General features: G+C 45.6%; 1 protein-coding gene across 2 annotated transcripts; it reads right to left on the reverse strand.

The window, feature by feature from the left end:
* Positions 1–837: 837 nt before the first annotated feature.
* Positions 838–24,103, reverse strand: ING5 (inhibitor of growth family member 5). 2 transcript variants are annotated; one of them, XM_077290961.1, is made up of 8 exons: positions 23,918–24,103; positions 4,549–4,620; positions 4,147–4,313; positions 3,539–3,650; positions 3,348–3,435; positions 2,792–2,927; positions 2,529–2,590; positions 838–2,057 (listed from the first exon to the last, which is right to left on the reverse strand). In XM_077290961.1, exons 1-8 carry the CDS (start codon positions 23,952–23,954, stop codon positions 2,021–2,023), a joined length of 711 nt encoding a protein of 236 aa, XP_077147076.1. In that variant the 5' UTR covers positions 23,955–24,103; the 3' UTR covers positions 838–2,020. The 2 variants fall into 2 exon arrangements, with proteins under 2 accessions (XP_077147076.1, XP_077147077.1); XM_077290962.1 differs by lacking the exon at positions 23,918–24,103 and adding an exon at positions 23,603–23,676.
* Positions 24,104–24,140: the final 37 nt, after the last annotated feature.

Here is a 24,140-nt window from a genome sequence, read left to right on the forward strand (position 1 = left end):
GTGTCAAGTACCCACAGTCAGTGATGGTGTGGGGTGCCATGTCAGCTGCTGGTGTTGGTCCACTGTGTTTCATCAAGGGCAGGGTCAATGCAGCTAGCTATCAGGAGATTTTGGAGCACTTCATGCTTCCATCGGCTGAAATGCTTTATGGAGATGAAGATTTCATTTTTCAGCACGACCTGGCACCTGCTCACAGTGCCAAAACCACTGGTAAATGGTTTACTGACCATGGTATTACTGTGCTCAATTGGCCTGCCAACTCTCCTGACCTGAACCCCATAGAGAATCTGTGGGGTATTGTGAAGAGAAAGTTGAGAGACGCAAGACCCAACACTCTGGATGAGCTTAAGGCCGCTATTGAAGCATCCTGGGCCTCCATAACATCTCAGCAGTGTCACAGGCTGATTGCCTCCATGCCACGCCGCATTGAAGCAGTCATTTCTGCCAAAGGATTCCCGACCAAGTATTGAGTGCATAACTGAACATTATTATTTGATGGTTTTTTTGTTTGTTATTAAAAAACACTTTTATTTGATTGGACGGGTGAAATATGCTAATTTATTGAGACAGGTTTTTTGGGTTTTCAGGAGTTGTATGCCAAAATCATCAGTATTAAAACAATAAAAGACCTGACAAATTTCAGTTGGTGGATAATGAATCTATAATATATGAAAGTTTAATTGTAATCATTACATTATGGTAAATAATGAAATTTAACACTATATGCTAATTTTTTGAGAAGGACCTGTATATGGTTCAAATCAAACAGGCAGTACCTGATACATGCAATTCACGGGTAGCATGCCCAAACAAAAAAAGTACAATTCACAAGGGGCATACTTTCTTTTTCAAATTAATGTATATATTTATTATTATACACACCATAGAAATCCTGAATTTCAACATTAAAGATATCCTCATTCCAGATTGCCGGATTAGGCTAGGATTATACAGGTATTGAGAGTGTGGCTGATTAATACACAGCACTCGTCTGTATAAAATAGAAAATAGTGCAAATTTAAATGCAAAGCTGGTTTTTAAAACAACCATAATATGGCTGCTTTTTAAGGTCCATATAACAGCTGCAATATTTGGATCCCCAATCGCCCTTTAACCAAATGTGGACCACTATAAGGATTTACAGCTCTCAAGTTTATTCCCCCCTCCCAAATCTCTGCACGTTTAAGGCCATGTGAATTTGCCTTATGTAGAATAATCCACAATTTATACAATCACTTGCAGTTTTGAGTGCCAAGAAAACCTATGGGGTTAAATTCATGTAGGAATATAACTATTATTCAAATATTTTTTTTTCGAATACATTTTTCAGGCTCACTATAAAAGCCTGTATGGGGAGGGGGAGCGAGTGTCGTCCACACCAAAAAAGGAGCAGTTCAGCAGCGTCTTAATGCACAGTGACCATGAATTTTCAGAAAATTATATCCATTTTTCTTGGACTGTTAAATGCAGATTTTTGCACACACAAACAATAAAAACAATAAAATAAAATGCAGCAGTCATGCAATGTGGGAACATGTCCTAAATGGCCAAGGCCGCATGCTCGAGGCAGGGCTGTAGCAATACAGATACATGCATTTTGCATTCATTTTACAGTCAGCACTTGCGCATATTGTGTCTTACAGAGCGTCCCTATACAATGAATTTACAAATTATCACATTTTATTTTCATAGTGAAACATGCGTTCACTTAACCATACATAGAATTCATGGCATGGTTAAGCAGGAATCATGGAGTAAGACATGCCCAGTTTACTTTTGCTCTCCCTTCCAGTAACAGAAAATGAAAAAAAAAAAGATATATATAAAAAAAAAAAAATTTATAGCAGTACCAATCCAAATGTGCAACTGTTCTCTCCCTAGGAAGAGGGTTGTGGATTTGGTAAGAATCTGTTGCTTCCACCTTTAATCTTTAGGAAGCCGTCCAGTGGTAAAAATTATGCAAGAACAAAAGTATGTGGTAGTAATAAGGACGAATCTGATAAAGGTTGTGGTGTTGCGTTCATTTCTTTCGCTCCTGAGTGCAGCGTGGACAAAACCTAGGAGAGAAAGAAATACTGTGATCAGGTTAATAAAAGAGAGTATTCACATGTGGTCAGTTAGCCGGCCTGTCCCATTCATCTGAATAAGATTTGCAGAAATTAATTTACAAGAGAAAGAAACAACTGCATCCACACAAAATGGGTTTTCAATGGCAGAACCTAATCTTACCCAATATACTCATTGCTGGAAAGGACTAGGAGGCATTGACGGTAGGTAGAAAGCAGCTGCAATACTCACTTTTTCTATCTTGGTATATGTCAGATAGAATTGTAAAAGTGAGTGATCCCCACAAAAAACCCATAGGCATCACAGACATATGACCCCACACCCACGATGTACAGTCAGAAGAAAATTAATAAATAGTACCGCCAATAATGAAGGTTATGATGCAGCTTATATATTTACCAATACCTACTAGTATGTGATTATTAAACAACTGGTAACAAATATAAAGATGCTGAACTTACCACTTTCCTTTTGGTTTAGTGGTGAGATCTACACAGGCAAAATGGAACCATTCAATGGGACACTAAAGACAGAAATAATTCTGTGAGACTATGATCAATGCCTAAATTATATAAATATATATATATATATATATATATATATATTTATTTTCACCTATTAGATATTAGACTGACACTAGTGTGCATTTTTGTATAGAATTGGCTACAAAATTTCAGTATGTCTTATTGTCCATTAGAAGTGATATAATATACACAATCCTTACATCTGGGTTATCGCAGCCAATCATTTCTCCATAGGACACCTGGTGACACAGGCAGTATGTAGGCTCATTGGGGTCCACCGGCATATCAAGGACATCGGAAGGATGCACAGATAGGACCGCATCTGAAAAGACTGGCCTGTAGGAAAAAGCATAACCCAATCACAATGGCCAAAATCAGAGAGTGATTCAGAACCTAATGAGAAGCAACTCTACGTTTAGGTAATCGAACATTAGGTCACAGAAAGTCAGAACTATGGCTGATCTCGGACTTCCTGTTGATGTTTGATTTGTCTGAAGGCAGGGACTGTGACGCCGGCGATGGTTGGGCACGGGGCTCACGTGATTTAACAACTGCACGTGACTCTAAGGGAGGCGAGTGCCAACACCGAAGAGGAGTATAAGGGTTTACAGTTTAACAGGGGGCATTCATTTCCATTAAGGAAAATTTGTCAGAAGGTTTTTGCTATGTATTCTCATCCCCTACATCATGCTGCTCTCAGATTACATAGCAGAAACCTTCTGACAGATTTCCTTTAAGGTATTAAATTTGACTTACCCTCCTTTTAATTTCTTTTTCTTTACTGTATCTTCTTCAGATACCCGGCGGCCTCGGGATCCACGCTTATCCTTCTGACCACGATTCTCTGTTCAAAACATAGTAAAATAGGCCCCCCAAAAATCTTAAATCTAGACACATATTTATGCACAAAAACTGGCAGTGCCAACTGTTAGAAATGAGAGTCTCACTTTTCACACCACGTCCAGACGAGCTGTCAAACTCGGCCCCTTCTAGTTTTTCCTTGAGGTCAGCTTCAAATCGTGCCAAATCGGCATCCAGACGCCTGATGTGCTTATCCACCTTTAATTACACCAAAGACACAAAATGCCTAATTTTGTCGCCATTGAAAACATACACGTGCTCAGCTAAAGAACAAATGGATGAACAAGTGTGGGGGTACACCCATTTATAAGAGACATCTGGGCAGTCAGTGATTCTAACCACACACGCATGCACACACACATGCACGCACGCACACATGCACGCACGCACACATACACGCACGCACGTTTGTAAGGCAAAGGCTGAATCTCCATAGTCTTGTAGAAGCTATTGTGTTATCTGGAAATAGAAATATCCACATACAGGCACCAGTATTCGCAATTTTAATAGGAACCTGCTATTAGATTGATGCTGCCCGAGCCACTCCATGTTACACAACCACTCCTCGTCATCTCTTACAAACACCGCCATATAAAAGGTGGCCTTGGAGGAAGTCTATACGGGTAATGTGTGACCACCACCTGTGCTCCCAGGATCTAATACATGGATTCTTACACCAAAGCTCCTTTCTTACCATTTCATAGGTCTGCATGGCCAGCTGCACTTTGTCATCACTGTACTCTTTGCACTTGCTGTAAGCATTCTGGATACGCTGTAGATGCTGCACCCTCTGTTCAGGAGTGAAGTCCCGCACCTTGGAGATATACTCACTGGCCAATGCATCGATCTCTTTCTTTTTATCTGTAAATAAGTATTAAAATTTTAACATAAATAAATACAACTTTAATTCATGAGTGATGTGTAAGCTACAAGGGAAAATTCTTTACCCTACAACAGAACGGACCAGAGGCTTAAATTGCTCTAAAGTTTACTTACAATCTTGTTTCCGGTGGGGATGCCGGACTAAAGATTTTAAGGCAAGGTATCCATCAATATCATAACGACAACACCTTTAAATTAAATATAAAGAACATACCCTCTGTCCTCTGATCTAGATCACTCATAAGTTGGAAATTTCTTTGGAGTTCACATGGTAAATTTTCTATACCTTAAAAAAAAAAAAAAAAAAAAAAATTATATTAATAAAAAATAAAAAAGTTTGATTTCTACGAAAAATGTTACTTACGAATGGATGTAACCCGCAGCACAGTGGATGACGTTCTGTACCAATTTCTAACCAATTACAGCCATTAAGCTACCGAATAACAGGGTGCAGTCGCTTCTACTAAACATCGGTGTTCTTGCTTATATCACACATCATTACCCTTCAGTTTTAGATTTTTTTTTTTTGTCTAAGTATATAATTTTAAATGTAAACACACATAAATGTACCTTACATTAGTAAGAGAACCCCCCACCTCCAACCTTGCACCACAGGATGGTGGAGAAGCGTCAGAGGCACCTGCTGCTACTAAAAGGGGGTGCACATTCAGTACTGCACTAAGAATTAAGGCCCCGTCTCACATAGCGAGATCGCTAGCGAGATCGCTGCTGAGTCACAAGTTTTGTGACGCAACAGCGACCTCAGTAGCGATCTCGCTATGTGTGACACGTACCAGCGATCAGGCCCCTGCTGTGAGATCGCTGGTCGTGTCGGAATGGCCCGGACCTTTTTTTGGTCGTTGAGGTCCCGCTGACATCGCTGAATCGGTGTGTGTGACACCGATCCAGCGATGTCTTCACTGGTAACCAGGATAAACATCGGGTTACTAAGCGCAGGGCCGCGCTTAGTAACCCGATGTTTACCCTGGTTACCAGCGTAAATGTAAAAAAAAACAAACCGTACATACTCACCATCTGTTGCCCGTCAGGTCCCTTGCCGTCTGCTTCCTGCTCTGACTGCCGCCGTAAAGTGAGAGCACAGCAGTGACGTCACCACTGCGCTCTGCTCTCACTGTACGGCCGGATCTCAGTCAGAGCAGGAAGCAGACGCCAAGGGACCTGACGGACATCAGATAGTGAGTATGTAGTGTTTGTTTTTTTTGGTAACCAGGGTAAACATCGGGTTACTAAGCGCGGCCCTGCGCTTAGTAACCCGATGTTTACCCTGGTTACCCGGGTGCTGCAGGGGGACTTCGGCATCGTTGAAGACAGTTTCAACGATGCCGAAGTCGTTCCCCTGATCGTTGGTCGCTGGAGAGCGGTCTGTGTGACAGCTCCCCAGCGACCACACAGCGACTTACCAACGATCACGGCCAGGTCGTATCGCTGGTCGTGATCGTTGGTAAATCACTATGTGAGACGGGGCCTTTAGGGAACTAAGAAGCAAATCCATTACGGCATTAATGCCAGAACTCTGGCAACACACCTTAATAAGGCGCAGCATTTCGGAAGCTGAACAGAAATATGGCCACTTTTAGTGTCCTCACATCAGTCCCAGCCAGATATACCAATATGGGAAGAACATGGGTGAGACAGGGTGTGAGTACACCCCCCTGTCAAATTCACAAAAAGTTATGACACTTTAGTTGGGGCTATGGGTGACAGTGTGTTTGTGGAGTCTGTGCATATCAGAAATGGTTCTTTAGAAACATTGCACTGGTTTCCTTGATGCTCCGCATAACAAATATAATATTTGTTTTATTAAATATATCTAAGTAGTCTGAAGTATTAACCACTAAATGAAGGACAGTCTGTGATAATGAATTAGTCTCATGTATGGTTATATTATCCCTATAGAACTACTAGGTGACTGGTTTAAATATTTTGTAATATTCATTTTGACCACTAGAGGTCGCATCATGCCACCCTATGCTTTATATGCTTCCCAAGATTCATAAGCCAGGCAGTTCAGGGAGCCCAATCATCTCAGGGGTGGGAACACTCACAACACTCACTGAAAAAATCTCAGGGTGGGTAGAAAACATCCTTAAGCCGCTTGGTAAGGCTAGGTTCACATTGCGTTAACAGCAGCCTATTCAACACATGCGTTAATGGGCTGCTGTTAATGCAAGTGCCGAATTTCGCTAGCGCAGATAGAGCATCCGCTAGCTCTATCTGCGCTAGCAGTGACGGACCCGGAAACGCTGCAGCCCGCGTCCCAGGGTCCGTCACTCAATGACGGCACATCGCTAGCGCACGCCCATTGTGGGCGTGCGCTAGCGATGCGTCCGACATAGGGATTAATGGCAGCGTTAACGGACTACGTTACACCGCATTATGCCACGGTGTAACGCAGTCCGTCTAACGGACTGCCAAAACGAAATGTGAACCTGGCCTAAGGAAGACATCCAGCTATATACAGGACACTACAGACCTGCTGAATAAGTTATCCACGATAGGTCCCCTCCCCAACAGCACCATCTTAGCCACCATGGATGTCAAATCCTTATATTCTAACATCCCACACGAAGATGGACTAACCGCCTGCCGAATGTTTCTTGAGGGCAATGCGATCCCTTCCGAGTCTGTAATAACACTGACCAGATTCATCCTCACACACAACTTTTTCTCTTTCGGTGAGGAGTAGTGATGAGCGAATATACTCGTTACTTGAGATTTCTCGAGCACGCTCGGGGGTCCTCTGAGTATTTTTTAGTGCTCGGAGTTTTAGTTTTTCTTGCCGCAGCTGAATGATTTACATCTGTTAGCCAGCATAACTACATGTGGGGATTCCCTAGCAACCAGGCAACCCCCACATGTACTTATGCTGGCTAACAGATGTAAATCATTCAGCTGCGGCAATAAAAAGCATAGTTACTCACCGATAACGGTGTTTCTCAGAGCCCATGACAGCACTACCAGAGAGAGGATCCGCCCTTCAGGGACAGGAAACCTACAGGATAAAAGGGCGGTACCTCTCCCCTGCATCAGTTTTGTTTACAGAGCATCGCAGGTCCTCCAGGTTAGTCACAACAAAAAATATACAACTTTATCATATTGCTGAACACCGTGTCTATATAGAAAAACACATTTCATACAAAAGAATGTGCTCACCGCACACGTGATGAGGGGGGGGGGGGAATAAGCAGGTGCTGTCATGGGCTCTGAGAAACACCGTTATCGGTGAGTAACTACGCTTTTCTCAGTCCCCCATGACAGCACCACAGAGAGAATTGCAGAGATTGTTGCTTAGGGAGGGACCACAGCCTGCAGAACCCTTCTTCCGAAGGTTAAGTCAGATGAAGAGGCTAGGTCTAAGCGGTAGTGTCTAAAAAAGGTTGAAGGTGATGACCAGGTGGCCGCCTTACAAATTTGATCTAATGGTACCTCCGACCTTTCGGCCCAGGAGGTCGCCATAGCCCTTGTAGATTGGGCCTTCAGACCCTCTGGAACGGCGTTCCCGGTGGACGAGTATGCCAAGGCTATCGCATCTGTTATCCAACGTGCTATAGTGCCTTTAGAGGTTCTGAGTCCTTTCCTGGGTCCCTGGAAGCAGATAACAAGAGACCCTTCCTATGCTGCTGGGTGGAATTTAGATCCTGAACTAGACACCTTCTCACATCTAATGTGTGGAACTTTTCTTCTTTCTTATTTCTAGGGTCTGGACAGAAGGAAGGAAGGATTATATCCTGAGACCTATGGAATGTGGACGCTACTTTTGGTAGATAGGCAGGGTCTGTTTTTAGTACAACCTTATCATCCAGTATTTGTGTAAAAGGAGGGTTTGCAGACACGGCTTGGAGATCACTTATTCTGCGTGCCGATGTTGGGGCTGTCAGGAGGGCAGTCTTAAGTGATAGAATTTTAGGGGGTATTGAATTCTATAGGTTCAAACGGGGATTCTGTTAAAGCTGACAAGACTAGATTCAAATCCCAGGTTGATTGGAAAATTTCTGCTAGAAATCCTGACGTGTGCACATAGCCTTAAAGTACTTACTGAAAGGCCTAGGTCTAACCCCTTTTGTAGAAATTCTAATATTTCAGCAACTGGGACCCCGTCTTACAACCTAACCCCGGAGGTGGACAAAAAAATTTTCCAGGTTTTGCCATAGATTTTTGTGGTCACAGGTTTTCTACTTTTCATTAGTGTAGAAACTTGTCATGGGTTCCTTCTCCGGTATCACACAATCAACAGAGCAAGAGAATAGTGAACAATTCCAAGACCCTTATTTAGGCAAAACACGAAAGGTCCATATATATGATCCATCACACAAAGGATTAAATATTCCAGAACACGAATACAGTTCAGTTACAGAATAAAAGTCCAACAATCCAGCACAGAGGATAACAGTCCATATTCCCTTCTTTTTCTCTGATATGCTCTTCACATCATGGTTCCACATCAGACTGATCTCTGTGTCTCACCTCCCTGATATTTACAAATCTCCCCCCTCATTCACAGGCCAAGAGGGGGAAGGTCTCAGGGGCTCATTGTTTCAACAAACTAGGTCAACATGTCATTAGCATATTAGCAAACAACATTATTCACTGACCCTGTGGAGAGATAACAATACAGAACTGTGGGGAGAATATCAGATGGCAAATAACTCATCCTACAAGATACAGTAACACCATGATAATCAGTGAAATAGAAATATACACAAAAATGATACCCACATAGCATATCACACCATCACAACCTCTCCCCCCTCATAATAAGTGAGCACGCCATTAGGTCTACACAGACCACTGGCCTGTTCACTTTAGTCCTCTTTGCTCCACTGTTTATAGTTCCTTGTACAGTGGCAGGGGTTGCAATAATCATGAGCACTTGTCCATAAATTCCCAGGTCCTGGCTTTATGGTCATACCAGGCTTTTTGACTGGACTGGGCCGTTCGCTGATGTTCATTAGCCAAGGTAGCTAACTGGGCGAGACAGTCTCTGAACTCTAGAACATAGGGAATGATGGGCATTACGGTATCTGCGATATCTCCCTCCAATTGTTGTTTCAGAAGAAGGAGAGGCCCACAGACCTTCTGCTCCCACAAAATGACTTTGCAACTCCCCAAGGAGGATATCTGCAGGAAGTCCTCCCATAACGCCAATCCAATACAGTTTTTCTCCAAAACCGAAACGTACCAAAGCTCTCTATATATATTTGCGGACACCCCCCGCCAGGACAATGGGAATTCCCGGGCCCTGGTGAATTGCCTCGGGTCGAACCACACAGGGGTCAGCAATAGTCAGGAATGCCCCCGTGTCTCTAAATCCCGACACTTTGTATCCATCAATTAAGACATCCTGCAGGTGGCAATGCCCTTGCTGTGTGTTTCTGATGGACAAAGGCCGCAGTCCGTACACTCCAGGAGGGGTATCTATGGTGCCGTGGTCGGTGGTCCACTCAGGTGGGGGTGGTGGTTCCTCTTCCTCAGGCGGGATGGAGTGCACAAGATGCACTGGACGAGGTGGGGCTGCGTGGGGCTCCCTCCAAATCCTTGAGGGACAGCCAGACTGCAAATGTCCAGGTTGCCCACACCCGTAACATCTCTCTGTGATACCCCCAGGTCGTGGTCGGAACTGTTGGGGCCCAGGATTTTGAGCTGTGATTGTCATCGTCCTGCGGCTGGGTGGAGGGGCAGATATAATCGGAGGGGGACGGGGCGCGGTCGAAGGCCGTGGTTCATTGTCCAGAAGCCTCCTCCATTGCGGTCAGATAGTAAGGGCTTCATCGGCCAGGGCTGCAGCTCTATCTACGGCGTGCGCTCCCGGACCCATTCCCGTACCTCTGCGGGGCACTTGGCAAGAAATTGTTCTATATAAGGAACGCCTGTATAACATCTTCCACAGTAAAAGCATTTTCTGCTTCCAGCCATCTCCGACATGCCTGGGACATCTTATGTGCATACATCCTAAACGATCCCCCCGTAGTGCATGGGAGGTCTCGGAACTTGGCCCTATATGAGTCTGGGGTGATAGCATGGTAATCCAGGATAGTCTGCTTTACAATGTTATAATCCCGAATCCGCTGTGAGTCAATGGTTCGGTAAGCCTCCGCCAGGCTACCGTTCAGGAGTCCCACTAACAAACGCATACAGCCAGAGTGGGGCACCTCCACCACAGCACACTGCTGCTCAAAGTCCTTGAAGAACCCCTCCACATCTCCGGAAGCCTCATCAAATAGCTTAATCTCTGTCCGGGTGATCCGTACAGGCTCCCGGATCATTGTGTTTACATTCCACATTGCGCTACTCCCTCTTTCAAGCTCCATTGCTTCTTGTCTCCATTGTGCCCGGCGGGCAGCCTCCTCCTTGTACTCCTGAGAGACGCCTGGGCCTAGAACCGCCATCTCTTCTTCGTACCACACCACCCACTGGCTGTTTGGGGTGAGGGTCCTCGTCTCCAGTGCTCGTCCTTCAGACATATGGGAGTAGGTGGTCTGGCTAGTACCCACCAGTAGATCGATTAAGGCCTCTTTAGTCAGTCCCTGGTAGTTCAGGCCCAGGTCTCTGGCTCTCTCCTGTAAACTGGATACAGTCCAATTTCTGTACTAACTCTGTGTGTGTGGTTCTCCATTAGGTTACGCTCTGCTAATCCCGCTGCTTGCCACCAGTTGTCATGGGTTCCTTCTCCGGTATCACACAATCAACAGCGCAAGAGAATAGTGAACAATTCCAAGACCTTTATTTAGGCAAGACACGAAAGGTCCATATATACACTCACCGGCCACTTTATTAGGTACACCTGTCCAACTTCTTGTTAACACTTAATTTCTAATCAGCCAATCACATGGCGGCAACTCAGTGCATTTAGGCATGTAGACATGGTCAAGACAATCTCCTGCAGTTCAAACCGAGCATCAGTATGGGGAAGAAAGGTGATTTGAGTGCCTTTGAACGTGGCATGGTTGTTGGTGCCAGAAGGGCTGGTCTGAGTATTTCAGAAACTGCTGATCTACTGGGATTTTCACGCACAACCATCTCTAGGGTTTACAGAGAATGGTCCGAAAAAGAAAAAAAATCCAGTGAGCGGCAGTTCTGTGGGCGGAAATGCCTTGTTGATGCCAGAGGTCAGAGGAGAATGGGCAGACTGGTTCGAGATGATAGAAAGGCAACAGTGACTCAAATCGCCACCCGTTACAACCAAGGTAGGCCTAAGAGCATCTCTGAACGCACAGTGCGTCGAACTTTGAGGCAGATGGGCTACAGCAGCAGAAGACCACACCGGGTACCACTCCTTTCAGCTAAGAACAGGAAACTGAGGCTACAATTTGTACAAGCTCATCGAAATTGGACAGTAGAAGATTGGAAAAACGTTGCTTGGTCTGATGAGTCTCGATTTCTGCTGCGACATTCGGATGGTAGGGTCAGAATTTGGCGTAAACAACATGAAAGCATGGATCCATCCTGCCTTGTATGGAGCATCTTTGGGATGTGCAGCCGACAAATCTGCGGCAACTGTGTGATGCCATCATGTCAATATGGACCAAAATCTCTGAGGAATGCTTCCAGCACCTTGTTGAATCTATGCCACGAAGAATTGAGGCAGTTCTGAAGGCAAAAGGGGGTCCAACCCGTTACTAGCATGGTGTACCTAATAAAGTGGCCGGTGAGTGTATGATCCATCACACAAAGGATTAAATATTCCAGAACACGAATACAGTTCAGTTACAGAATATAAGTCCAACAATCCAGCACAGAGGATAACAGTCCATATTCCCTTCTTTCTCTCTGATATGCTCTTCACATCATGGTTCCACATCAGACTGATCTCTGTGTCTTACCTCCCTGATATTTACAAGTCTTCCCCCCTCATTCACAGGCCAGGAGGGGGAAGGTCTCAGGGGCTCATTGTTTCAACAAGCTAGGTCAACATGTCATTAGCTTATTAGCAAACAACATTATTCACTGACCCTGTGGAGAGATAACAATACAGAACTGTGGGGAGAATATCAGATGGCAAATAACTCATCCTACAAGATACAGTAACATCATGATAATCAGTAAAATAGAAATATACACAAAAATGATACCCACATAGCATATCACACCATCACAAAACTAACTGGTCAGAAAAACCTCTTTCCTTCAATAGTGACCTCTCAAATTCCACGCTGAGGGTGAAACACCGGTCCCTGAGACAGGAGGTACGGAAGATCCGGAAGAACCCAGGGATCGGTGACTGATAGCATCCTCAGCCAGGATAACCAGGCCCTTTTGGGCCAGAAGGGGGCTATTAGGATGAGTCTGGACCTGTCCTGCCTGATTTTTCGCAGAACTGCTGGAATGAGGATAGTAGGAGGAAATGCATACGCAAGAGTCTGTGTCCAAGGAATCGTGAATGCATCTACAGCCTGAGGGTTCCCCCAGGGGTCTAGGGAATAAAAGGTTTTCACCTTTCTGTTGTGCATGTTTGTGAAGAGGTCTATTACAGGGATTCCCCACAGATCTGTAATTTTGTTGAAGATGTCCTGATTTAGAGACCATTCTCCTTGCTTTAGTTGGGTACGACTCAGGAAGTCCGCTTTCTGGTTCTCTACACCTTTTATATGTAGGGCCGATAGGGATAGAAAATTGTTCTGCACCAGAACACCAGAAAATTTCGGAGGTGGTTTTCATTAATGTTTGAGACCTAGTCCCCCCCCTGGTGGTTTAGGTAGGCTATCACTACTCTGTTGTCCGATAAAAAGTATATTCGAAGCCCTACTCTTATTAAATTTAGTATCCAAGGGCTATTTGAAATTTTCTCCCAGGCCGGGAGGAATTGAGATAATCTCCCTCCCACCCTGGGGGAGGGGGTTCTATCCCATGAGGAATTACCGAAAAGGAACCCCCTGTCTCTTCTTTTCCCATCACCCCATCTGTTTTGCTCCCTTGGTGGTCTTTTCCTAAAAAATTTCCTATAACGAAAAGGGCCGTTTAGTGAACGTTGGGCCCAGGTTGGGGTACCCTTTCTTTTTGTCACCTGCTTTCTGCAGGATATCGTCCAGAGTCTCTCCAAAAAGAAACTTGCCCTCACATGGGATTGAACAAAGTTTTTGCTTCGTTTGTAAATCACCTGGCCAGCTCTTTAGCCATAATGTTCTACGCGCTGCATTCGAAAGAGCTGCAGATTTAGACGCTAGTTTAATTGAGTCAGCCGATGAATCTGCCAAAAACGCCACTGCTCCTCTTATCATAAGGATAGATTCTAATACTTTATTTCTAGGCACCCCATCCCTTAGCTGTTTCTCTAAGCTATCAACCCAAATCATTAAGGATCGGGACGTGCAAGCAGCTGCTATGGCTGGTCTTAAACATCCCCCCCCGCCGAATACCCAGGCCCCTTTAAGAAAAGTATCTGCTCTTTTATCAAGAGGATCTTTCAAGGTTCTCATATCCTCAAAAGGTAGTGTGAATTTTTTTGAGGCCTTAGCTACCGCAACGTCGAGTTTGGGGGCTTTATCCCATGAAGTAGAAGCCTCCTCTTCAAAGGGATATTTTCATTTTATAGAGGGGACCGATGAGTTCTTCCTCTCTGGTTTTTCCCACTCCTTTTTAATTAACGCTTGTATGTTTTCATTAAGGGGAAAAACTTGACGCTTTTTTGGCATAGTCCTCCAAACATAATATCCTGAACTGTTTTGTCAGGACGAGGGTCCAATAACCCCATAGTCGATCTTACTGCCTTTACAAGCGCGTCAACCTCATCTAGGGGGAAGCAATGACGACCTCCACTCTCATTATCCGAAGAAGAGAAGGAGAAGTCCTGTGTATCTGAGTTTCTACTCTCAGAGCTGGAAGAGTCAGAGTTCGTGTAAGCAATAGGTTCTTACCTATTAGTTTTCTTTTCACCTTTAAGGGAATTAAACACAGTTTCTACCTCTGATTTAATTACAAATCGTAACTCAGAGGCGAAGTGTGGGGTCTCCTCACAGAGGACTCGTACTATACAGGAGTCACACAACTTCTTATCCCAAGATTGCAGTAAAGCTTTTTCGCACAAGGGGCAGGTTCTGTGTTTTGTATTCCCCGTTCTTTTCCTTGCCTAAGATAAACGGAGAAGAGGGAACCCCAATTACAAAAGTGAACTTTCACAAAGATCACTCACCAATCTGACACAGCCACAGGTACCGGTTCTGAGGAGGGGTAGGATCCTGTAGCGTGAGATCTGTAGGCGGTAGTTGGTTCGTCACGCTGGAGTTCTTGCTATGCTGTGTGGAATGGCTACCGGACCGAGAACTCCGGGTGTCAGCAGAAGTTCGTTTCTTCTGTACACCTGGCTTCGGTCGCTGGTGGTGGCGCTGCTGCTGCTGTGGCGGCGGCTGGAGCTGCTGGTCGCTGTCTTCCATGGCACTACCTTGGGACGGCATGCAGCAAGGAGCTCCCATATCCACCATTTTTTTAAGCTTGGCGCCTATTGCCAGTCCCTCCCCCTGTGGCTGCATTGTTAAGGAAACGTTCCCCTTTTTAATTTTTTTTTTTTTTTTGCTTTTTCTGCGCATGCGCGCTGTCAGGGACCCGGAAATGGAGCATTCCGGTTTCGGGGCAGCGCCATCTTGGTGCACCTCACGCACTGCGCCCGCCCCGAATGGGAAGTTATTTACCATTTCCGGTGCGGCGCCATCTTGGAAATCCAGGAGTCCTCTGCGCGGCAGGTCCCGGAAGCCCCTAACTCCTATCCGGAGTGGCGGCTACGCTTCCCCCCGCTCACGCTCCAGACCCATCGGTCGTAGCCGTGGCGGCCTCGGACACCGCACCAGCCGTGGCAGGGGCATCCCCGCTGCCAGAACTCGGACTGGCCTGCTCCGGACTCCTCAGTCGGTCTTCGGATATCCTCGGTCGGTCTTCGGATACGCAGGTACTGTCCTAGTAGGCTCCCCGTCAGGGATAGGAAACCAAACTGATGCAGGGTACCGCCCTTTTATCCTGTAGGTTTCCTGTCCCTGAAGGGCAGATTCTCTCTCTCTGGTGGTGCTGTCATGGGGGACTGAGAAAATTAAAACTCCGAGCACTAAAAAAATACTCGGAGGACCCCTGAGCATGAACAAAATCTTGAGTAACGAGTATATTCGCTCATCACTAGTGAGGAGCTATATCTACAACGCACCGGCACCGCTATGGGAAGTAAAATGGCACACCCCAGTACGGCAACCTCTTCATGGCTAAACTGGAAAATGACTTTTTAACATCCTGCTCCATCAAACCCTTTGCCTATTTCCGTTATATCGATGATATCTTAAAGGGAACCTGTCACCCCCAAAATCAAAGATGAGCTAAGCCCACCAGCATCAGGGGCTTATCTACAGCATTCTGGAATGCTGTAGATAAGCCCCCGATGTATCCTGAAAGATGAGAAAAAGAGGTTAGATTATACTCACCCAGGGGCGGTCCCAGTCCGGTTCTGGTCCGATGGGCGTCGCGGTCCGGGGCCTCCCATCTTCTTACGATGATGTTCTCTTCTTGTCTTCCTGCCTCGGCTCCGGTGCAGGTGTACTTTTGTCTGCCCTGTTGAGGGCAGAGCAAAGTACTGCAGTGCGCAGGCGCCGGGAAAGGTCAGAGAGGCCCAGCACCTACGCACTGCAGTACTTTGCTCTGCCCTCAACAGGACAAAGTACACCTGCGCCGGAGCCACAGTGTGAAGACAAGAAGAGGACGTCATCCTATGAAGTTGGGAGGCCCCGGACCGGACCGCAGCAGGACCGCCCCTGGGTGAGTATAATATAACCTGTTTTTCTCATCTTTCAGGATGCATCGGGGGCTTATCTACAGCATTCCAGAATGCTGGTGGGCTTAGCGCACCTTCAATTTTGGGGGTGACAGGTTCCCTTTAATAATCTGGACTGAGTCCGAACAAGAACTTCTAAATTTCCATGAGAAATTCAACAAATTTCACCCTACCATAAACTTGACATTGGACCACTCAAAAACAAAAATCAATTTTCTAGACACCATAAAAGTAAAAAATAGTTCATTCCAAACATCAGTCTATCGGAAACCAATTGACCGTCCCACATACATCAGATGGGACAGCTTCCATCCTAAACACATTAAAAAGTCCATTGTCTACAGCCAGGCCCTCAGATATAACCATATATGTTCCAGTCCTAAGGACAGGGATGAACATCTAACCCAACTTAAAATATCATTTTTAAATCAAGGTTACCATCCCGCCTCCATTGATGATCAGATCATTAGGGTGACAAGGACCCTAGAAGTCAAGTACTTCAATATGGAAAAAAAGAGGAAAATCATCGTGTACCTCTGGTAGTGACCTACAACCCACAGCTTGAAATACTGAGAAAAACAGCTAAGAAACTTCACCATATCCTACACAAGGATGACCGGTTAAAAATATTATTCAAAGACCCCCCTTGCTGTGTTACAGGCAACCTAATTTAAGAAACATCATGATCCAAAGTTAAATGCCCTCAGATTCACCAAGAGGGACATATCCTTGCAATGGGAGGAGATGCAAAACCTGCATTCATATAGAGACCAACAACAAGATCCAAATCCCCAACACACAGAAGGACTATAAGTTCTCCGGGACATTCACATGTTCCTCTTCCAATGTGGTGTATTTAATTCTATGCAATATACAGTATGTCTAATTGGGGGCCTCTATGTTGGAGAAACAGGACAGAGGATGAGAGCAAGGGTGAGGTCTCATCGTCATGCAATTACAGACAAAAAAACCCATTTACCTGTGGCCAAACATTTCTGTGGTCCAGGACGCAACATAGATAATATAATAGTTGTCATTTTGAAAGGCAACTTCAAATCACAGAAACATTACAGGGTTTAGGAATACAAAGTCATTACCATCTTTGATTCTGTTCACACAGGACTCCATTTATCAGGAGGATTTATGGCCCACTACCAAATCTGAACAATTTTCTTCAAAAACAATGAAGGCACCACCAGCCCTTTGATCTCACATGCATATGGGGTCCATGAAACTTTCACACCACTTGTCTAACCTTACCTAATTAAGGACTCTCTCTTTAGGCCATGTGCACACGTTCAGGATTTTTCGCGTTTTTTTGCTATAAAAACGCGAAAAAAACGCTAACCTATGCCTCCTATTATTTACAGTGTATTCCGCATTTTTTGTGCAAATGTTGCGATTTTTTTCGCGAAAAAATCGCATCGCTGAAAAAAAAGCAACATGTTCATTAAAAATGCGGAATTGCGGGAATTCCGCACACCTAGGAGTGCATTGATCTGCTTACTTCCCGCACGGGGCTGTGCACACCATGCGGGAAGTAAGCAGATTATGTGCGGTTGGTACCCAGGGTGGAGGAGAGGAGACTCTCCTCCACGGACTGGGCACCATATAATTGGTAAAAAAAAAAAAGAATTAAAATAAAAAATAGTCATATACTCACCTTCGATGTCCCTGGAGTGTTCCCACCTCTCACCGCTGCATGCTGCCGCTTCTGTTTCTATAGATGGTGTGGTTCAGGACCTGCGATGACGTCACTGTCTTGTGATTGGTCGCGTGACCGCTCGCGACCAATCACAAGCCGTGACGTCACCGAAGGTCCTGAACCACACCGGCATCTATAGGAACGGACGCCTGCAGGTGAGTATAACCATTTTTTTTTTTTTTTTTTATTATTTTTAAACATTCTATCTTTTACTATAGATGCTGCATAAGCAGCATCTATAGTAAAAAGTTGGTCACACTTGTCAAACAGTATGTTTGACAAGTGTGACCAACCTGTCAGTCAGTTTTCCAAGCAATGCTACAGATCGCTTGGAAAACTTTAGCATTCTGCAAGCTAATTACACTTGCAAAATGCTAAAAAAAAAACGAGGAAAAAAAACGCAAAAAAAAAAATGCGGATTTCTTGCAGAAAATTTCCGGTTTTCTTCAGGAAATTTCTGCAAGAAATCCGGACGTGTGCACATACCCTTAAGCTCAGTGTTTGTTTATTTAAATGTCCATGTATCACACCTTGCCTGTGCTCATTACTGTATATAATTGAGTTTCTTCAAATATTTTGTTATACCAGCCTGATGAAGAGACGCAAGCCGTCTCGAAAGCTTGCTTTGTAACATCATTCACTATATTTTGTTAGCCATTAAAAGGTATCACACCCACAAGATTCCTATTTTGTCTCTCAGACTGAGAGCACTCTATATATATATATTTTACCCTATGCTTTATAGCAGGGGTGGGGAACCTCAGGCCCCAGGGCCATTTACGGCCCTCTATGACCTTTTATCAGGCCCCCCCCAGGCAGATTCTCAGGACTACATTCTTGGGCAGGGAGGTGTATTTTGATTGCCACCAGCTCATTAATTTCTTCTTGCTCTGTTAGCACACACACACACACACAGTGTTCACTACTGACCACTGAAGGGCATGCAATGAAAGATTACGTCCTGACACCAGTGCCACAGTCAGGATGTACTTTGTGGTGGAGTTTGTACGTCCCCCGTAGGATGGTATAAATATCCAAATGGCCCTTGGTAGAAAAAAAAAAAAAAAAGATTCATCACCCCTGCTTTATAGTGTCCCTGGGCACTGTGGATATTGTAGTATTGTTTCCACCGCTAAAGGCTCGTTCACATGTAACGTTTGTGCGGAATAAAAACTCCACAGCAGAATAAGTGAGATTTCTAAAATCTCAGGCACACAGTGAGTTTTTTTTTTTTAAACCACTGTATGTCGTCATTTATTTCAACAATTTGGCTCAGCTTTTTTTATGTAATTTAGTTAATTAAAAATGCATAAAACACAGCAAGATTGCAAAAAGCATCATGTGAACATACCCTAAAAGGTGACATTATGCTCCAAGGAGTCTGACACTGCAGATATTTGCATTAGGCCGGGATCACACATACGCAAGATACGGCCGAGTCTCGCAGGTGAAAACCCTCCTCTGGCGCCGGCACTCCAGAGCGGAGCGTGCAGCTCCATGTGTTGCTGTGCGGCTGCACGCTCCGCTCTGGAGTGCCGGCGCCAGAGCTGGGTTTTCACCTGCGAGACTCGGCCGTATCTCGCGTATGTGTGATCCCTGCCTTAGGTGGAGGCCGTAAATTAGGAAGTAATACCGGAGTGCGGCCCGGCTACCAAATGTTGCCGACATAGCACACACAGCACCGCAGCCGAATGGACGTTTTCTACTTAATTATAGTCATTTCATTGGTTTAATGTTTTGAGCGGAGGTAATATACGGAACAGTTGTCATTAATCATGTGGATAAGCAATGGATTGGATAATAGTGATGTATGGCTGTATACAGGAAATGCTGTTCACTGAAAATAACCTCTGAGGAAGAGGACGTCAAAAACTGGGCCCATGGAGAATGGGGGCCCGAGGAGGACGGCAACCCACTGAGGAAGAGGACGTCAACAACTGGGCCCATGGAGAAAGGGGGCCCGCTGAGGAAGAGGACGTCAACAACTGGGCTCATGGAGAAAGGGGGCCCGCTGAGGATGGCGACCCACTAAGGAAGAGGTCGTGAACAACTGGGCACATGGAGAAAGGGGACCCGCTGAGGAAGAGGACGTCAACTGGGCCCTTTGAGAAAGGGGACCCGCTGAGGAAGAGGACGTCAACAACTGGGCCCATGGAGAAAGAGGGCCCTCTGAGGAAGAGGACATCAAAAACTGGGCCCATGGAGAAAGGGGACCCGCTTAGGAAGAAGACGGCGACCAGCTGAGGAAGAGGACGTCAACAACTGGGCCCATGGAGAAAGGGGACCTGCTTAGGAAGAAGACGGCCACCCGCTGAGGAAGAGGACGTCAACATAACAGAACGTTAACATATTTATTAATGACCTTGTAGGGGGCATTCAGAGTAGAATTTCAATATTTGCAGATGACACTAAACTCTGCAGGGTAATCAATACATAGGAGGACAATTTTATATTACAGGATGATTTGTGTAAAATAGAAGCTTGGGCTGATAAATGGCAAATGAGCTTTAATGGGGATAAATGTAAGGTCATGCACTTGGGTAGAAGTAATATGATGTATAACTATGTGCTTAATTCTAAAATTCAGGGCAAAACCGTCAATGAAAAAGACCTGGGTGTATGGGTGGATGACAAACTCATATTCAGTGGCCAGTGTCAGGCAGCTGCTACAAAGGCAAATAAAATAATGGGATGTATTAAAAGAGGCATAGATGCTCATGAGGAGAACATAATTTTACCTCTATACAAGTCACTAGTTCGACCACACTTAGAATACTGTGCACAGTTCTGGTCTCCGGTGTATAAGAAAGACATAGCTGAACTGGAGCGGGTGCAGAGAAGAGCGACCAAGGTTATTAGAGGACTGGGGGGTCTGCAATACCAAGATAGGTTATTACACTTGGGGCTATTTAGTTTGAAAAAACGAAGGCTAAGGGGTGATCTTATGTTAATGTATAAATATACGAGGGGACAGTACAAAGACCTTTCTGATGATCTTTTTAATCATAGACCGGTGACAGGGACAAGGGGGCATCCTCTACGTCTGGAGGAAAGAAGGTTTAAGCATAATAACAGACGCGGATTCTTTACTGTAAGAGCAGTGAGACTATGGAACTCTCTGCCGTATGATGTTGTAATGAGTGATTCATTACTTAAATTTAAGAGGGGACTGGATACGTTTCTGGAAAAGTATAATGTTACAGGGTATATATATTAGATTCCTTGATAAGGCGTTGATCCAGGGAACTAGTCTGATTGCCGTATGTGGGGTCGGGAAGGAATTTTTTTCCCCATGGTGGAGCTTACTGTTTGCCACATGGGTTTTTTTTTGCCTTCCCCTGGATCAACATGTTAGGGCATGTTAGGCTATGGGTTGAACTAGATGGACTTAAAGTCTTCTTTCAACCTTAATGACTATGTAACTATATAACAACTGGGCCCATGGAGAAAGGGGACCTGCTTAGGAAGAAGACGGTGACCCGCTGAGGAAGAGGACGTCAACAACTGGGCCCATGGAGAAAGGGGGCCCGCTGAGGAAGAGGACGTCAACTGGGCCCCATGGAGAAAGGGGGCCCGCTGAGGAAGGCGACGCACTGAGGAATAGGTCGTCAACAACTGGGCCCATTGAAAAAGGGGACCCGCTGAGGAAGAGGACGTCAACAACTAGGCCCATGGAGAAAGGGGGCCCGCTGAGAAAGTCAACTGGGCCCATGGATAAAGGGGGCCCGCTGAGGAAGAGGAAGGCGACCCACTGAAGAAGAGGAAATCAAAAACTGGGCCCATGGAGAAAGGGGCCCACTGAGGAAAAGGAAGGCGAACTGTCATGAATCCCCAATGGCTAGGGATAGCACAGGACAAGCAAAGTACAAATAGATAACGGACGAGCTCTAGGGTGATGGAACCTGGGCTGACCGCTGCCCTACGCCTGACAAACGCAACTAGAGATAGCCAGGGAGCGTGCCTACGTTGGTTCTAGACGCCACGCACCAGCCTAAGAGCTAACTAGTACTGCAGAGAAAATAAAGACCTCACTTGCCTCCAGAGGAATGAACCCCAAAAGATATAGTTGCCCCCTCACATGTATTGACGGTGAAATGAGAGGAAGGCACACACATAGAGATGATATATATAGTTTTAGCAAATAGAGGCCCGCTGTAAACTAGAAAGCAGAACGATACAAAAGGGGACTGAGCGGTCAGCAAAAAACCCTAATCAAAAAAAACCATCCTGAGATTACAAGAACCCATGTGCCAACTCATGGCACATGGGGAGAGCCTCAGTCCACTAGAGCTACCAGCTAGCATAGAGACATAATAAGCAAGCTGGACAAAAAACCAAACAACTAAAAATCAGCACTTAGCTTATCCTGAAAGATCTGGGAGCAGGTAGGCAGGAACCAAACAGAGCACATCTGAATACATTGATAGCCGGCAAGGGAATGACAGAAAGGCCAGGTAAAATAGGAAACACCCAGCCTCTGATGGACAGGTGGAAACCAAAGGCCGCAACCCACCAAAGTCACCCAGTACCAGCAGTAACCACCAGAGGGAGCCCACAAACAGAATCCACAACAGCGAACTACTGAGGAAGAGGACGTCAACATCTGGGCCCATGGAGAAAGGGGACCCACTTAGGAAGAGGACAGCGGCCCACTGAGGAAGAGGATGTCAACAACTGGGCCCATGGAGAAAGGGGGCCCACTGATGCCCATTTCAGCTGGATTTGTGTCCTCTGACGCACATTAACTTGGAATGTATTGTGGTGCAGAGAGCCACAATGGCTTCTACTGTGAGGGGTCACAAGCAGAGACAACACTACTGTAATACATTTTTGTGGATACTGCTTCTATGGGGGGAACAAAATAGAAGTACTGTCGCTGTGCAGGGAACCAGGGCAACATCATTGCATGGTGTAAAAGTGTGAAGGGTGCTATAAAAGTGAACAGTTATAGATATATGCGTGTTTCAGTCTGCAGAGATTGTGGCACGAGGTAGTCCTAGTGGTCTGTGCCACATGACGAAAAGCAAAAATGAATTCCTTCGTTGGAATGTGTCACTGAACTGACCTGTGCTATACAGAGCTCCTGTGTGTAGTGTCACTGGTAGGAGTACTAGCTCTGTGATTTATGTTAATGATCGGTATGGTGGTATTATTTGGTCGCCATGTGGTTGTAGTATGTGGTCTGGTCATGGTGTGGGGGTACTTCACTATCAAATAAGATTAGTGTAATAGTCTTGGTGTAGTGGAACGATTCAACAACACCAGCGATGTTCACGCCGATCTAGATGAGGGGACATGCTGGAGTCAGACGCTTATGGTTCATCATGGAGATGGCAGTTAGTTATGATAAGATTCTATGTAAATGGGGAGGAGCTCTGCCTCTAGCCCCTCCCCCTCATATACATACAATCTTATTAGTACCAAGTGCCATCTCCTCTCTCAGTGATGTAATCTGTCTTCACTAAATACAGAGCTGACCCCAGAATGGAGAATTTCGATAATGACTGATCAGTCCTAGTGGAGGAAGAAGCAGAATCCACTGATCAGACATATTACACAGTTGCTTATGATCATGTGTGTTATCGAAGAAGGAAATAAAAATTAAAATGAAGGTTGCTCCTACAGAGTCAGGGCACAACAGCTCCACTCACCCTGCTGTGGCCGTTCTAAGGTACTGCAGCTCAGCAGCTGGCACAATAATGGGAGCTGAGCTGCAGTACCCAATAACGGCCACAAGGGATCCGCCACCAGGTGGGGTGCTGGGAGCGGGGCCCTACAAATTGGATAAAGATGGCGTACACCAAGGATCAGCGTAGAAGCACCGCAGCCGGTAGTACCGCACCGCAGCCAGGGGTTGTACCTTCCCTACACATAACAGTGGCGCAGTAATGGACACTAAACGATTTCAATAAAGTTTTACGTGTTCAGAAAAATTACGTAAGCCTTCATACGTCATCACGCACCACTGCCTGCAAGGAGTGCGCGCCCGCAAGGCGGTGACGCACTTTTAATAACCCGCTCGGTGGATTCTTATTAACCCTCAGTTTCTCTCCACGTCACACAATAACACACCCGTGCACTCAGCCCGATCACCTCCCCCGCACCCGTACTCACTGTCCAGGTAGTGTTCGAGGTACATCGCAGTCGCCATGTTAGCAAAGTGCGAGCGTTTCCTTCCTCAGATCTGAATCCCGCTCAGAGACTCGCTAGATTATTCATGAGCAGTGCGCTTCCGGCTACTCGGATTGGCCAACAGCCTGATTAATATTCATTAGGACAGACTGCCCGCGCTCTGTGCAAGGGGACGGGGCTGGGATTTCTCCTTCCTTTAGAGCCC

The sequence above is a fragment of the Ranitomeya variabilis genome, chromosome 2 (genome assembly GCF_051348905.1).
Source record: "Ranitomeya variabilis isolate aRanVar5 chromosome 2, aRanVar5.hap1, whole genome shotgun sequence".
NCBI lineage: Eukaryota > Metazoa > Chordata > Amphibia > Anura > Dendrobatidae > Ranitomeya > Ranitomeya variabilis.

Coding starts and splice junctions, on each gene's coding strand:
- ING5 (XM_077290961.1), bottom strand. CDS start 23,954: ATGGCGACTGCGATGTACCTCGAACACTACCTGGACA. Junction 3,436..3,538: donor GTCTGGACGTGGTGTGAAAA/GTGAGACTCTCA, acceptor TGTTTTGAACAG/AGAATCGTGGTCAGAAGGAT. Junction 2,591..2,791: donor TTGGCTGCGATAACCCAGAT/GTAAGGATTGTG, acceptor TTCTGTCTTTAG/TGTCCCATTGAATGGTTCCA.